The 16496-nt window shown below is 48.5% G+C and overlaps 1 protein-coding gene across 4 annotated transcripts in view; it reads left to right on the forward strand.

Moving 5' to 3' along the window:
• The window catches only part of RTN4 (reticulon 4), a 46384-nt gene that overhangs the window by 15852 nt on the left and 14036 nt on the right, over positions 1-16496 (forward strand). The window contains exon 3 of one of the 4 annotated variants that reach the window (XM_061989336.1): positions 126-2576. The exons of 1 other annotated variant lie outside the window; for it this stretch is intronic. In XM_061989336.1, the coding sequence (XP_061845320.1) occupies positions 126-2576 (2451 nt within the window). Of the gene's footprint in view, positions 1-125; positions 2577-9396; positions 9579-13368; positions 13563-16496 lie in introns of those variants that run through there. 2 more of the 4 variants (XM_061989334.1, XM_061989335.1) reach the window with 2 other exon arrangements.

Consider the following 16496-nt stretch of genomic DNA (forward strand, 5'->3'; position numbering starts at 1 on the left):
AGTAGTTAGGATAGAACTTGGAAGAACCTCTTAATAACTAACATCGTGTGAACCTGTCATGAAAGTTTGCATTGACTTTAAGAGCACTTGCTTTCTCTAACTTTCCTTTCTGTCCACGGTCACAGAAGAAGTTCTGGACTTGCAGAAGCAGCCAGGTAACACTAAATGGCTGGGCCAAGAGGATTTTACCGCAGTCCCGCTTGATACTGCTCCTTCTCTTCCCTCCTTCTCTCCTATCTCAGCTGATCCCTTTAAAGAGCACGCAGCCTTTGACACGCTCTCACATGGATTACCTGCAAAAGGCATTTACCAAGAAAATGCGAGTGAGGCTTATAAAGAAACTGTGGGAAGTGCCAAAAACCCTTTTCTTGCGGAAGGAAACGAAAAAGACGTTTCACAAACGAAATACTCGGAACCCCCGTTTGCTAAAGCAGAAGCAGCCATTTTATCTCAAGCTAAAGAAGAAACACAGCTAGAGGGCCCTAAAGAATTACCTAATCTAGAGAAAATGCCTGCAGAGCAGCTGAAAATCTCTCCAGAAAGTCCTCAGGATTCCTTTGAGAAAAGCGAGGACGATCTCTTCTATAACCAAGACAAACCCGAAGGTGGTGATGACGGGGAAAAGGGGGCACTGAAGGAAGAGCCTCTCAGGAGGGAGGAATACGCAGACTTCAAACCATTCGAGCCAATATGGGAAGTAAAAGGTGCTGGTCATGGGCTGAGCGGCCCGAGAGAGGATGTTGGAAGTAAGACAGATGGCAAGCTAGAGAGCGGTTTAGAGGAGAAGTACGGTGTAGAGGAGCTCAGCGTGCAGAAGGATTACGAAAGAGAGAGCGAAGGCAGCGCTGAAGATCGCTCCTTCCCCAGTACCCCAGAAGCTGCAAAAGAACCTGCGCAGGCTTACATCACCTGTGCTGAATTGGAGTCCTCTCCAAGCCCCGACGGTACCAAAGCCAAAGGCCTTTCTGCGCTGGAGGAAGGAGCTTCAGAAAACAGAACCGACGACGAGAAAAAAATAGCAGGAATGAAAGCTCAGATGGGCACAGAGCAAGGTGATTTCAGCCCCCGAGCAGCTGGCAAGCAGGAAGGCCAGGGAGCTGACTCTGCTAAAACAGAGGGTGTATCAACAGTGCCGTCTGACTCTGCAGCAAATATGCCTGAGGGTCTCACTCCTGATCTAGTGCAAGAAGCGTATGAAAGTGAAATGCACGATGCAGCATGTACGAAACTGGCTTATGAAACAAAGATTGATTTAGTTCAGACTTCAGAGTCGGTTCAAGAGACCCTGAAACCCGGGGCACAGCTCTGCCCCTCGTTCGAAGGGTCGGAAGCTGCTCCATCACCCATACTGCCAGATATTGTTATGGAAGCCCCGCTGAGCGCTGGGGCTGCTGGAGCAGAAGCATCTGCTGTGCAGCTTGAAGCTTCCCCATTAGAAACATTTATCCCTACTGCTAATTATGAGAATGTAAAAGAAGAGACCGAAAAACCTGCCTTAGAGCAGGAGGCGGTGAGTGTGCCACCAGCACAGGCCCAAGAAGCAAAAGAGGCCTCAGCATTCAAACAACCTGATTACGAGAGTAGCTCCAGTCCTGAAGATACAGAGACTCCATATATATCTATTGCGTGTGATTTAATTAAGGAAACAAAGGCCTCTGGTGAATCTGCTGCTCCACCCTTTACAGATGATTCCAAGACACCCATCACAGAATGCATTTCTCAGGATGTGCCTGAGCACAAGGAACTCGTTGAGAAACTGTCTCCACAGTTTGGAAAACCCGAGCTGTTCGATGGCCAGGTGACACCTGACTTCACTGAGAAGGCGAATGAAGATCCAGCTCTCCTCTTAAAAAGTAAATCGACTGAGAGTATTGAAACTGACGATGAACTTGAGGAAGGGCTGGTGGATTCAGTAGCTGCCCCGGGCAAGCCTTACCTGGAGTCTTTCCAGCCTGAGCTGGACTCTTCCAAAGTGGTTGCTGCTCTGCCATCTGAGCCAACACCTACAAAAATAGCCAAGGCAGAGAAGATTCCTCTTCAAATGGAAGAGCTGAAGGCTATGTCTTATTCAGCTGACGTATCTGTTGCTACAGAACCAAAACCAGGAGACAACAAAGGTCTCTCACCCATGGAGTCTTCCCCGGTCCTGGTGGAAGACGACTTTGTGATGTTAGCTCATCCTAAAACTGTTCCTGAATTTGTGGCAGAAGCGACCGACAGAGAAGTAATAGAGAAAGATGAAAGGGAAGAGATGAGTAAGGCCATCCGAGGTGAGAAGAGGCAGTTGCCTTGCCCAGAGCTACCCTGCGATCTGTCTATAAAGAATGTAGAAGTAAAAGCTGAGGAAGATACTAATGCCTTGAAGAAGTCCTTGGAGGCTGTGGACAGAGAAGTGCCTGAAGTATCCACCATGTCCTTACCGGCCACAGATACCTCACCTTTACCTGCTGAAAAAGAGATAGTCAGTGTAGTAAAACCAGAAGCTTTTGGGAAGGAAGCTGAGCGAGAAGCTGCTTCTGTTAAAGAAAAGGAAAAGCCTACTGCTGTATTTTCAGCAAAGCTGAGTAAATCTTCAGGTAATCTGTGTGTGCTGTCTTGCAGTTGACTAATTTCCATAAGTCTTGAGCTAAACTTTAAGCATGTCATGACTCTTTTTAAGTCACTTTATTTAAACTTCTGTGCATAAGCCAAGGGGAACAGAAAATATTAGTGCCTGCACTTGCAACTTTGTCATATTCTGAATGCTTTAGTACCTGTTTTGTTTTCTGTTTATCAGGGATGGACTCACTCTCTGCAGTTCTCTCCTTCAGTTCTACTACTGGTCATCTGTTGATAATAGAAATAAGTCACTGCCCACTGCAAGCACTTCCGTGGTTCCCCTCAGGCTGGGAATTAGGTGGACTTCCACACTTGCCCTTGATACATGATAGTAAGCCAAGGATGGTGTTTGTCTGCTGTGTGTACATGATTTGAAGAGGCATTTCTTTCTTTTTGTACACAGATCAGACATGAGGCTTTGAGATATAGGGAAATGCCCCACTGCTGCTGCAGTGTGTGTCTGGCAAAGAACCTGTGCATCTCCACTCACTGAGTGGCAGCTTGCATTAGGGAGCTCAATATTCAAATTGCTGGGAAAGTGCCATTACCCTGCAAACATTAAAACTGATCTTCACACGGCACAGATACCAACTTCCACTTTTCTTTAGCTACTGCAGAAAGCACAGTGAAAACCAAGTGTTAGTTTGACACGACAGTTGTGCATTTGTGAAGTAGCTGCAGCTTACAAGTCATAAAACATTACATTCCTAATGGATGTCTTCTACAGCAAACGCACTTTGGAAGAGAATAAGAGGTATAGAGTGAGGGGAATGGCAGGGTGTTGGTGCAATTGAAACAGGCTTTGGAAAACAAGGTAGGAAATGAGGTTTTTATGTTTAACCTGGTGTGGTAGTTGCCACTCCTCCTGTGTCGCTCGTCTATACATACAGGTAGGCAGAATCTCTTTTCCTTTGGGATGGTATTGCAGTGACACCTGTACTGTTCAAACACCGTGTCTGTGTTCTGTGAAGACTCCTCTCCTTGCACCCAGACTTCCAGCATGTAGTACTGTCTAGGGAATAGCTGCTCTCCATCTTGTGCTTCACGTCGAGGGGTTAATTGTTTAGAGGTCAGACTACTTAAAAAAAGCAACTCATTACACTTGCTAGAACAGCTCTTTTTTCGTTAGTGCTTTTTAAGGAGAAGCCTTTGCAGAGGTGTCTTTAATCACTGCATGGATGTAGCAAGCTAGAGGTGGCAAATCGCTGCCTTGGGAAGAAAGATTCTTACTTTAGGGCTAAGGAGGACACAATTACTGCTCTTCTGTCTATGGGGAACTGCTGGGGAAGCTGCACATAGAAGTATTTGCCTTAGCAGAAGAGGAGAGAGTGGAACGGCGTCCTTGTTCTCCCATCTAGCAGCACAGTGCTATGTCTGGCCAGCGTTGCTGTTAGTTGAGGGGCTGGGCGTGAGGGGAGCTGGGGAACTGGATTTGCTTTGACTGACAGCGTTGGGGTCACTCTGTAAAGCAGTTGTGATTTGTTTCACGTGCTGTGTTGTCTGGAAAGGAAGATTTTTACTCTGGAAGAGCATTTACTGAGCAGTAGACATAAGAATACTGACTCGCAGTCCATTTGTTTGAGATTGTTCTCCACAATCTGTGCTGTTTCCTTTTTTTCTGCTCACTTCTGCTGTATTATAGAACAGAACTGGACTTCTGAGACCTGCCTGAAGAGTCTAATGACAAGCCATGAACAAAATCAGTTGTCTGCTTTTCATGCCATGGTACCTAAGCACGATTTCAAAGTATAGTCGAAGAACTAACACGTACATTTGTCTTCCACACGCTCAGAAAGGAGGGATAACTCATCACAAGGCCGAGAAGTTGGTCTGTGCATGTTTGGCCTTCTGAATTTACCTTTATTGTGTGTGGGTGTGTGTTCTGTCTTCCCATCAGTGGAACTGAAATAGCTTTTGCTGTGCCTCGGGACTTGTGGAAATCAGTTGGTGTGACTGTATGAGTGATGCTTGGTAGAACCTTTATCCGAACTGCCTTACTGATGCACTTCAGGCTCGTGAACACTTGCTTAACAGTGCTATTTTTGAAAGCTAACCCAAATGCCAGTGTGTCTGTGTACCTGAAAGTGTAACTTCCACCACTCCCAGTGGACTGCAGGGAGGCTTGCAGATTTTTCTTTTTAACTTCACTGCTCCAATAAAGCAAATGTACAGCTTTTACCAGCCCTCCTGGGTAGAAGGAGGTTTGTTTAGTGCTGCAGCCCCTTGCATAACCAGTGTTGGTATCGGAGCACAGGGAGCTTGTACTTCATAACTCAGCTGCCCCAACACATTCAGAACTTTAGTTGACTACAAAGAAATGTTCTCCTTGTTAGAAATTCCTCTTTAACACAATTTCAACAGCACTTACCCCCCTGCAACACCAGCCCTTTGTCTTGTAACACAGGGTGGTTTTTTTTGGCCTTCCCTTTCTCTGTACATGCTCTATTTGGCTCTCTAGCAGATCATAACTGCTGCCTCATGCTCACAGCCCTTCACAATACACATTTCTAATCATAGAATCATTACAGGGAGAAAAGATCTTTAAGATGATCAACTGTTTGCCTCACTAAAGTAAGCTGTGTCCCTCAGCTATGTGTCCCTCAGCACCTCACCTATGTGTCTTTTCAATATCTCCAGCGAGGAGGACTCTACCCCTTCCCTGGGCTGCCCCTTCCAGTGTTTAATAACACTCTCAGTGAAAGAATATTTCCTAATGTCCAATCTAAGCATCCCCTGGTGCAACCTGAGGCTGTTTCCTCTTGTCCTTTGTTAGGGGAGAGACCCACCCCTACCTCCCTGTGCCCCATTTCAGGGTTCAATAGTGAATTCCAAAATACAAGTAAACTGTGGAACCCCCTAAACTCTAAATCTCTGCCTGTGACAGAAAGTAGCATACCACAATGTGCTCGTGTCTCCAGGCTGGATCCCTCAGCCCTTCCCCACCACCCTTGTGCTCCTGCCCCTTCTGGCCATGCTGCCGCCCCTCAGCGAGGGGCCCTGCACTGAACACAGCCCGGGGGGACAATCACTGCCCTGGGCTGCTGCTACTCCACTGCTGATACAAACCAGGCCCTGGGGCTGCAGGCACTTGCCCCCTCATACAAAGGGGTCTTGGCCCACGGCTCCAGCCTGGCCAGAGCCCTCTGAGAGCCTTCCTCCCCTCAGGCACACCAACCCACCGGCCCAGCAAAGTCACCAAGGGTGCGCTCGCTCCCCTCATGCAGATCGGTGCTAAAGATTAAATAGATGAGGCCCCAGCACTGAGCCCCGGGGAATCTGATCTGCACACAGACAGCTCCCACCGTGAGACGGGGCCGGGGAGGGGGTGTTCCTGGTTGTTAGGGGGCTGGCGTGAGGGGGAGGCTGCCCACCGGGTCAGCACGGCAGGGACCCGGGTCTGAGGCGCTGGGGAAAGGGCCTTTGATGCCATCTAGTGTCACTGAGGAGCTGTGGCTCCAGAGGCTGCCTCCCAGAGGCTGGCTCCCCGGCCTGTCAGGAGCTGCTGAAATGAGTTTCACGTTCTTAGAGTTGAAAACGGTATGTATCACGTATCCTATTCCCTCTGTTGTACAGGCTTTCTTCGCTGGTAACCCCTTGAGTCTGAACAGAGATTGTCGATCCTCCTAAACGGGCTAGAAGGCCGTGCTCGTAAGCTCTCAGTGGAATGCAGTGGATTCAGTACCGACTTCCAAAATCAAAGTGAATTGCAGAAACCCCCAAAATCTAAATCTCTGACCGTGACAGAAAGTAGCATACCAAATGTAATCACTGTGGCAGATTACGTTGTAGATTTACAGATCTCTTGTTTTCGTATGTGCTACAGAGGACTCTGTAATTGAGTCACAGAAATGCACCAAATGGCTGTTTTCTTCTATTTCCTGAATTTTCTTTCAGGGAGGAAACTCAGAGGTGAAGTCCAGGTGGGAAATGTGCTTTGATGTCGTGGCTGAGTGGAACGAGTGATGAAGCTTTTCCTTTTATCCCAGAATCAGGGAGTAAATGACTTCTTGTGATTCTGCGATAGCAGACCCAGGTCATTACAGCTTTGTGAGGCTTAGAAGAAGTTTGAGGTAGCACTGTACCCACCTGGATCATTTGTGTTAGTTTCTGGATTTGTCGTTAATTAAACAGCTACATTCAGCAGACAGAAAGTATTTGGTTGGGGTTTGTTTGTTGTTTTTCACTTGGGGAAAAATACTTTGAATGCCTGTGGAGTTTCTTTCAGGGGCAGATAATTTGTAAGACAGCATTTAATTCAACATCAGATCTGGCTTTCATTTCACCTGGTTGCATTCTTAGATTATTTGATTTGTTCAGGTCATGTTTTATACTACCAAATGCATAATAAAAAGCGATGCCTTCTGTTTCAGGGTGGAGGGTGTGCGGAGGAGTGGGAGGACTAAGGGAAAAATCCCAAACCAAACAACCTCGAGTGGATTTTCTCTGAGGAAATCCCTCGACCTGCTTTGTTTCATGAGAGCTCTTGTGTTGCCCCTGTTGAGAAGCAAAGGATTGTATAGCCGAGGCTTCTAACAGAGCAAGGCCTTTGGGAAGTTTAATGCAGTGGCAGAGCTGTGGAGGAAACAGAGAGTTAGTGGGAAGTCTTTGGAAGAGAGCAGAGTCCTCAAAATGCTGTCCTGTGGGAAATCAGGAACGCTTTTCAGTCCAAAACCACTGTTGTTAGTTCCTCTGCTGACTGTGGTTAATGTCTGTGTGGTGATTAAAGTGCTCGCCCTGCAAGGGTGCAGCCCCTTTGAACATAGGTGCATTCAGTGAAGAACATGTTTAGAGTTGATTGTGTCTGTTTTAGTTGTCTGGGTGACTGATACTCCCTTCTTCCAAGTAATCTGTTGGTTGAATAGTTTTTGTTTACATGTTGATGCAGAAACAAGCGAGGCATTTCCCTAATGACACAATAAAGCTTATCCAGAGTGGTGCCAGTACTCGGTTTCTGTGCAGAATAGAGTTACATGGATGTGTGTCTTGCCTGGAATAACAGATGAATGAGCACAGGGGAATAGACTTCATTTTAGATATCATTTGCATGGAGTGGTGAGGGTAAACATTGACCATGCAAAGAATAAAGAGGGAGAAACTCCTGTGGAGGGAGTCAGTGGCTCAGTGGAGATGGGAGGATAGGGCCAGGGCACACAGCTGCTCTCAGGGCTCGGCTGCAGCTGTGGCTACAACAAAATGTCTCTTTGGGAGTGTGCTGCATCAATGTACCATTTTAAGCAGGTAATACAAAGAATGTGAGGAAGAAATGAAGAGGCTTCAATTGTGCATCGTTAGAAACACGACCCGTAGTGGAAATGGCTTTCTGAAAGTTTGAGGTTTCTAACAAATCTGGGGACAGTGCAGTCATCCCCCCAACGTGGGGGCAAAAGCACAGGCTCTGGTGGTTTCCAGGTGATCTTGAGAATTTAATCTCAGAGACAAGATTTGCAGATGCATTTTGCACTGAACTGTGGGAATTTTCTTGCAGAGTGTTGTTTGGCTGTGTATGCTTCTCACTTGCTATAGTACATGTTTGATTTACCTGCTGAAATTGTGAATGAAACGCACATCTTGGTAATACAGAGCTTAAAGTATACATAACTGGTCTTGCAGTCAAAGGAGGCCTTAACAATAAAAGCAGAAAACGGGGCTTTCAGGTAACTTTGTGGTAATCTTTCTCCGTGTAAGATTGTCTGTTTCAATGAAAAGTGAAACTGTCTGCTTAGGAATGGAGTCAGGATCTCTCTACCAGCCAGTCTGCAGTGCTGTGGAAACGGGTGAATGTCCTTTTCCAGTTCTGTAGGAAATGCCTTATCCAGTTTTGAAGCAGCTCTGGTGCAGTGCAGGGTAGTGTTTAGTATTTTATTGTCAGCCCCAGATCTGAAGATGGGGTTCCAAACCAGAAAGATGGTCATTGTTTTTGATAAAAACCAGAGTGACAACATTCTCCTCACAGCTCTTTTTGAGTTTCTGGTCTATACTCATCTCATGCTGGTACAGTGCTTTCTGGCTGCCGTTTTCCACGTGTTAGTAATGTAAGCTTTGGGGTTCTTGTTTGTATTTAAACGAAGGGAACGTTTACTTGTCAGATCCGCAGCTGACAACTGTGGGATGCTGATTGTGAAACAAAGGGAAGATGTTTGGTTGTAGGAACTGGGTAGAGGGCTAGTTGTTCTCAAGCCTGCATTCAGATGAATAAATGTGGCTGAGTGGTTTATAAGGACTAAAGATAGCAGCAAAATGACTTCTTGTGTTCCTCATCAGCCTCTTGCTTTTGTTACAGGCACAGAAAGGGTCCTGTTCTGTCTTCCTTCAGGATTTTTTCTTTTACCGGGGGAGATGTGTTACAAAGAAGTCTCTGCTAGTCTTTCAGACAGTCTCTATCTGGGAGGTTTGTAAAGGTGTTTTAACCATTGTTTGGAAAGCCATCTGTTCCAAGCTTGTGCGGTGACTACTTTTAGCTCTCCTCTGCTGAGCAAAGCCGCTTAGGGCGGCTGGGCTTCTGTTAACACCGACCTACGCTGAGCCTTGCTGCCATCCCAGTGCACTGGCGTTTCCAATGCACTGGTGATCGCGCAGCACCGCGGGTTTTGCAGCGCGGCGGCGTTGCGGAGGCTCCGGCGCAGCCCCGCGGGCAGAAGCCCCGCGGGCAGAAGCCCCGCACGTCCCCGCGGGGCTGGCGCGGGCTCCGGCGGCCGGGCCGTGCGGGTGCCGCGGCGGGGCTGCGGCGGGGGCTGGGCGGAGCGCGGGGGCCGCTGCGTCAGGCGCGCCCGGGCCCGCCCGCCCGCCCCGCCTCCTGCAGCACCGGTGCAGCAGCGGCAGCCGACTGCAGACGCGGCCGGGGAAGCCCATGTTTCCCATCCTGGGCTGCAGCCCGCTTCTCCTGCAGCTGTCCTCCTGGTATGCATAATTGATAATCACAGCTGGAGGGGAGAGCGTTCGTGGAGAGATGGACAGTCAGCCGAGCGGTTGGAAGGATAAGGGTATTTATTTCACCTTTTCTTTTCCCCCCTCCCCTCCTCCATTAAAGATGCTGCGGGTTGTTTTTAGCGAACGGTATTTATAGCCTGTGTTGGGTTGTGCAATGTAGCTGCAGAGGTGAGGCTGTTATACTAATCTGGTTGTACTTTATGCAAAATGGTGAAAGCTGTAGGTGAAAATGGGTAAATACGAGCAATGCAGAAGAATACATTATTTATGTAGGTGAAGTAGCTTGGGTGACACTGCAGATCTTTTTCAGTCCCACGGAGCACATGAAAGAACATCTTGTTTTGGTATGCGCTGCACAAATAGCAGCGTCGTCTGAGCGCGGTGGATGTTGCTTTGAAATCCAGAGATTGTTAATCATTTAGCACCACCAGCGACTAACTGAAGAACGTAGTGCCTGCAGTTTAATCATTTGACGAGGAGGAATTGCAGGCTACAGAGGAGGAATTGCAGGCTACAGCAGGGTGGTGGCTTGGGAGCGTTTTTGTTTCACGTTTAGAATCTCCCCTTCGTGCTGTTTGCTTTGGATTTTCCACCGTTCTGTCGGATTCTAGGCAAAACCATGTGTGATTTTTCAGACTTTACAGCCTTAAGGTTGATTTTTTTTCCGGGCAGATAAGTAGCTAACCCGAAACGAGGGTGGCTCTGACCTTTGTTCCTGGAGCCACCAATGGCAGATCAGCAGCGTAAATCTCCGCGGATCATTACATTAGTGCTCGGTGTGTAACAGTTTAAGCCCCATTTGAAGGTGTAATCTTCAAACTATACCAACAAGACAAGCTTTTAAAAAATGTCATCATTTTTGGATACTTAAATGTCTTCCTAAAGGGCCCTGTCACGCTTGGCACTTGTGACGTTCTCTTCTTTTAATACCTGTAGTTAGAGATCTTACGTGTTTTTCGACTGGGACAAAACTGACAGCTCTCTAGAATCTTAGAGAATGCTCAATTAGAGCCTAAATATGTAGCCAAAAAAAAAAGCCCCGCAGGGGAAGGGATTTTGACTCAACAAAACAAGTTTGTGAAAGTCCTAATCTGTGATTAAAGGCCTGTAGAACGTAAGGGAAAAATACCCTGCAGTGTTCAGTAATATGTTATTGATGTGTCAGTAATTCAGATGCTCAGCACTCGTATCAAGCCTGAAACCGTTGGGGTTGGAAAGACAAAAAACCCCATAGAAGAACAGGGTGAGGTCAGAGGGGTTTTGCAGAAATGGAAAGGCAAGTTTCCTTTGGGTACACAGGTCTCAGGTTTCTTTTACAACCCCACAGCAGGGTCGGTGGGTGGTGGCCTGCCCCTCGCTGCCACTGAAAGCAGACGTTTCCAAGCCTAGGATCTGAGGCCTTGAGAATAAATGGAGCCTTTCTTGGTTTTAAAAGCTGATGAGTAGCTGGCCATGAGCATGGCTGCCGTGGCACACGGGGGTATATAGGCTGATGAGTGCCAGCCCTGCTGTTAGAGCTGCATGGAGGCCAGCAGCCTGGGCTCTGAGCATGTGGCTTCTTTGCAAAATGTACACCTGACCTCCCTGTAAGGGCTCTGTGAGAGCAGACTTGTACCATCCTCTCAGCATATTTTGCGCTGGTATAACTGTTTAGAGCAGTGGTTTAAGTTCCTCTTCCCTCCTCTCTTTGTTTTCACATAATGGCATTGCCTTAGGTGGAGGAAACTGGTTTAGGGCCTATTTCTCCCTCCAAGGAAGTCCCTACTGCCTTGGGTTTTAATTATAATTTAACATGTGGACATAAGATGTAAAATGGAAGCAGAACAAGAAGATTTTCTGGGGAAGCAGAAGAGTCTGGTTCCTCTCATTTTGCAACCGTTTTTGAGGCTTGGGTTAGGGTGGCTTCTGGAAGTGTTTGTTTCTTACGCCACCAAGACGCCTTGTTTCACGTGTCCTTTGTTAGGTCAGGCTCCAGTGGCGTGGAAAACGACGGGTAAAGTTCAGGGACTGATTACGCTATTCCTCTTACCCCAAAATAAATATAGAAGCAAATATTGCAACATGCTTCTTAACCATACCAAAAAACCCCACAACTCAACAGAAAAAGGTAACAATTAAATCTAAAAGCAGAGGAGAACCAGAAGCAAGGGTCATAGACCTTCCAGCTGAGGCATCGCTTCCTAATTCATATAATGCTAAAGTTAGTTTGAGCTGCATGTTTCCTGTGCCACAGCCATAGGAGTTGAGGAACCAGCTTGAACCTCGGAGGTATTGATTAATAGCTCTGGCATTGATCATCTAGATAGGCCGGATGAACTGGGTTTACCTTGGGGATGGCATGACTTTTATTTGTAGCACTTTTAAAGACAGGCCCACAAAGAGTAATTGGTACTAGGACATAACCTTTACTTATTAAAGATTTCAAGGAATGGTCAGGTGTTAATGGCTGAATGATGCTCACGGGAGGATGAACACCACAGTGATACTGCCAGGCCGTATCCCAGGATTCCTGCTCTGTTTTTAATCAACGTGCTGAAAATCTACCTGAATTCTGGTTGAGATCAGACAAATGGTGGGAAGAGTTGCATAGGCTTGATGGGTTTGAATTTTTATGATGAGTAATGACAGCTTTGGAGTGATTTTCCCAGTCTGTACGTTGTGCACACGTGCACAGGTGTATTGCGTAGAGATGAAAGGAAACTGCTTTGGCTCATTAGTAACTGTGTTTGCATTTTGAGGGGACAGTCTGGTATTGTGGGACTTGGTTTTCACTCCAGCATGTACTTGTGAAATCTGTGTCCCTTTCTGTTGCTAGGGGATTGCGGCGCAGATGTGCCAAGTCTGAAATGTATGTGGTGGAGACTTGTTTTCTGACTTCTGGGATCCAGTTAGATAAGCTCATCAGCCCCATTGGACACGCCACTCCTTGGGACAGCTCTGTGGGTTGAAGTCGGCTTCCACATGCTTGGCACCACGTGCCGTCACGCTGTAATCGCCCAGTTCCGCCAGCCTGGGGTTGTTTTGCTGTTTCTGACTTTTAGCAAGGCAGTCAAGGACCAAACTGGCTTCCAAGGCCTCTGACCAGGGTGAAAGGAAGCTTGAATTTTGTGGCCCAGTCTGTGACTGCTGAACGTCAGCTGCGAGTTAAATGGTCACTCTGATGTAGGACATCTTGAAAAGGTCAAAGCCCAGTCTGTGGTGTCTGTGCTTGGCAGGCTTTGTCCGTTCGATGGGTTCTCCTTGGGGTTGTGTGTGCCCAGCTGGCTTGGCCAGGCTGCGGCAGGCTCACACCTCGCCTCAACACCGCTGTTGTGTATGAGGCTTATTTAGCAGTAGTGGAAGGTGTTTTCTAAGCAGAAATGAACTGCAGTTTGCCCATTGGTGGCCACGTAGGGTTTTTTGCAGGTGTGGAGGGATTCTCCTTCCCGGCAGCCTGTGTGGTGCCGCGGTGACAGTCCTCTCCACGCCTCAGATGCGTTTGGAAGCTGCCATTTCTGTGCCCGTTCCTAAATGGATCCAGAAAAGGCTCTCAGTCGTGCTTCCACACTATTTGAACTATTATTTGCAGAACATAAAGGGTCTCTGCTTGCCTTTCAGATTACAGAAGGGCCTGGTGTAACGGCCGTTGTTCATACAGCGCTTGTAAATCGTACACTGTTTGCTTTAAAAAACGGGGGGGGGTGGGGGAAAAAAAATCCTTCTTCTTCTACACAAACGGCCTTTCTTCGGCCCCGGAGCCCGTGTGTTGTTTGTCCGTCCGCGGCGGATAGAGAGCGGTTGTTGATTGTGGAGGCGGCGCGTGTGGCAGCTGCGCCGGGAGGGCTGTGCGCGGCGCGGGCCGGGCCGGGGCCGGGGCCGGGGCTGGCGGCCATCCCGGCAGGCGGCCATCCCGGCAGGCAGCCCGGCAGCGAGCCACGGGCACTTGCGTAGAGCCGGCGACCTCCGGGTTGCCCTGGCAGGAAGTGAAAAGGCGCTGTGTAGTCAGCTGGGGCAGCGCTGGCTGCGTGCGGGCGCGCTCAAGATGGATGCCAAAATGGGTTAGTCCCTTTTCTCTTGGTTTTTCTCTCGTAGATGCGAGCCGAAATCGCTTGGAGATACAGAGGCTTTTAATTTCTCTTTCTGGGGGAAAAAACAAATCAGCGAGGCTTTGCTGGGTTGAGGTTTCGATTCGTGGGGGGTTTTTGTTGCTGTTGTTTAAAGAGGATTATCAGGTTAAATATATGAAACCACTCGTTTTGTGTTACCGAAAACCAATAGGAATGGTTCTGTCTGAAGTTAAAGGTCCGTGAAAGAAAGAAAAGGCTTAAAAAGCCCCCAAAATACGGTGCTAAACCTGTCAGGGCACTTACTTTAAAAGCAAAATGTAATTGGATGAGTTGTGCATGTAAGGCAGGGATGCTAGCGCTGCTATTTATAGCCGTGCAAGTGACAGTTCGTGCTTACCAAATGTAGGCAGCTGCTCTCGCTTTAGCATAGGCCTCTGTGTCTGCATTAAATGCACGAGACCGAAGGTCGGCTCCTGTAAAACAGAGCTGAAAATGGTTTCTGCGAGGAAGGGTGCAGCTTTTGGCAGGGCTTGAGTTGGGGTTTTTGTGTTTCTGGGTGGTTTTTTTAACCCCCTGTGAATGTGCTGTGTGTCAGTTATAGCCCCAAAGCTGCTTCTAGTAGTGCTTTTGATGTTTTACTTCAGAAAGGCAAACACCTGCTTCTGATCAGGTGCAGAGCATAAGTCAGTTTCAAAAGGGACTCTCTAGGGCTGAAAACTCCTGATCAATTTCTCAGTGACTTAAATTTCCCTTTGAGGAATTTACAATGAAACCAGAAGTGCCTGTCATTAAGCTGAGGCTGATTTGGTGGCTCTCCAAATGGAGTGGAGACAAGGCATGGGAAAGTGCTTCATGTGCAGCTTAACTCTGGTCTGGGGCGTCCTCCCAACCTGGGGATTTTTCTTGCTGATGTCTGAGAACATAAGACCCAAAGATGGGTCTGGAGGGGCAGGTTTGGCACTGGCAATGTGCTTTAATTCCATCAATTTGCCTTTGTTCCTCTGGTTTGGAAACTGTCATGATAGTGAATTACAGTGTGAATTGGTCACACCTGGGCTGAGGTTTGGTCCTGCTTGGAGGGAGCGAGTTCCTGTGAAGCTGTACCGAGGCACTATGAGCAGAGAGGCTTTAAAACTGTGTTCCAGAGGAGGGAGGAACTCGTTTACAGAACTACTTCTGCCTGCAAGCGGAGAAGAGTAGGGCTCGTGCTTAGTGTGCCACCTGATCCGGGAGCAGCTCCCAGATTCGAATGTATGGATGCTCAAATTGCAGCCTGTAAAAATAAATATAGTTACAGTGTTTGAAAGCAAATACCGAGAAACACATCGCTGCTTGTGTGATTTAGGAGCACAAAACCCCCTGGTTTGGAAGATCTTGCCCAGGCATTATGGACACGTGCAGCTCAAATTAGGTTGGTACTTCATAATGACTTTTAGGCCAAGCTCACCATTTGTTCTTAAGCTCCTTGCACGTGCTTCACCTTGCTCAGGTGAAGTGCACGGGGATGCTACTAGGCACTTGACCAGCAGGCAAAGACCACACAGAAGACGTTGAAATTGTCTTGCTTAGAGCTTCATTTGTTTGACAGGGCAAATGGAATTGCAGTTTCCTACCGTGACGAGACACAGGGGAATAACAGGCCAGGAGGGTGCGTGGATGGGTTGGGCTGCAGTTTGAGGAGGACTTTAGATCCTCAGTGTCACCTCCTTCAGCTGGTTGCTCTATCTCTCACCCCATATGTTTGTGGAGTCACATGTTGAACCACAACCAGAATCTGATCTGGCTGGCTTTTATTTTTCTGGTGTGGTAGTTGTCTGTTTCTGTGTGTGGCCGTGCAGAGGGAAGGGGTTGCGTTGAGTGGTGGTCTTCCCATGGCAGCTTTGGTTTGTGATCAAGTCTAAGCTGTTTGTGCAACTGTGCAACGTGGTTCTGTCTGCAGAAAGTCAGGGAATTTCTGCTGAAACGGGAATGAAGTACTGGGATAAACTATTTCACGTTGTGCAGATGGCATCTCTGAGTTCCTGACGGGGGTTCTCATCTCTCCAGCACCTGCTGCTCGGTACAGAAATAAGTAGGAGAGGGCTTCAGCTTCTGAAGTGCTGTGGGATCGCACCGTAGCCCCAGTGGCAGTTCCACATTGTCCCTCCAAAGGGATTATGCAGGCTTGGCCCTGCAGAGGCTACTAAGTGTTTAGTGTTGGTGCATTACCACATTTTCGTCCTGTTGAGAAGTAATAAACGATTTGACGTTATTGCCATTACCAAGCAGTTCTGAGGCAGAACAGCAGTTTGTTCTTGTGGAAGTAGAAATCGTGGGGAGTGAGTTTTATGGTGTGTCTGTTGAGGTTTGGGCCTGTCCAGGATCACCATCAGCCACCTCCTGACTCCTTCCCCTCCCACCGGGATGGGGAAGAGGGAAGTACCGAGGGCCCTTGGGACAGGGAGGGCTCGCTCACGGAGGGTCCTGGGCAGAACAGACAGAACTGCTCACCCTGGGGAAGGGGCACAGGGCATGGCAGCTCAGTCAGGCCTTTCCCTGTGGCTCCTGCCACTCGTCTGGCCCCAGGGCTGGCGCGCCCCTCACTGATCCATGCTCAGAGGCCTCATCCCGCGTTGGTCCCGAGGGCTGTGGCTGCTCTGCCCTCCCGGGCGAGGCTCTGCGGGCTCCGCACACAGGCTCCTGCAGCTGCTGGCGCTCGTCCCCGTGGGTGCAGGGGCACGGGGAGGGCTCTGGCCAGTGCTGCTCCTCCCTTCCTCCATCTTCTCCTGCTCCCCCACGTCCCACTCGGCCGCAGGTTTCCTTCCCTTGGTAAATGGTAACGGCGGAGGCCTGAGATCAGCCCGGCCGGGCGGGGGGTGGGTCTGGCTCTGACCAGCACTGCAGCCCCCTCCCCATTACCCAGCCAAAAGCCACACAAACCCCCTG

Source organism: Colius striatus, chromosome 2 (genome assembly GCF_028858725.1).
Source record: "Colius striatus isolate bColStr4 chromosome 2, bColStr4.1.hap1, whole genome shotgun sequence".
Lineage (NCBI taxonomy): Eukaryota > Metazoa > Chordata > Aves > Coliiformes > Coliidae > Colius > Colius striatus.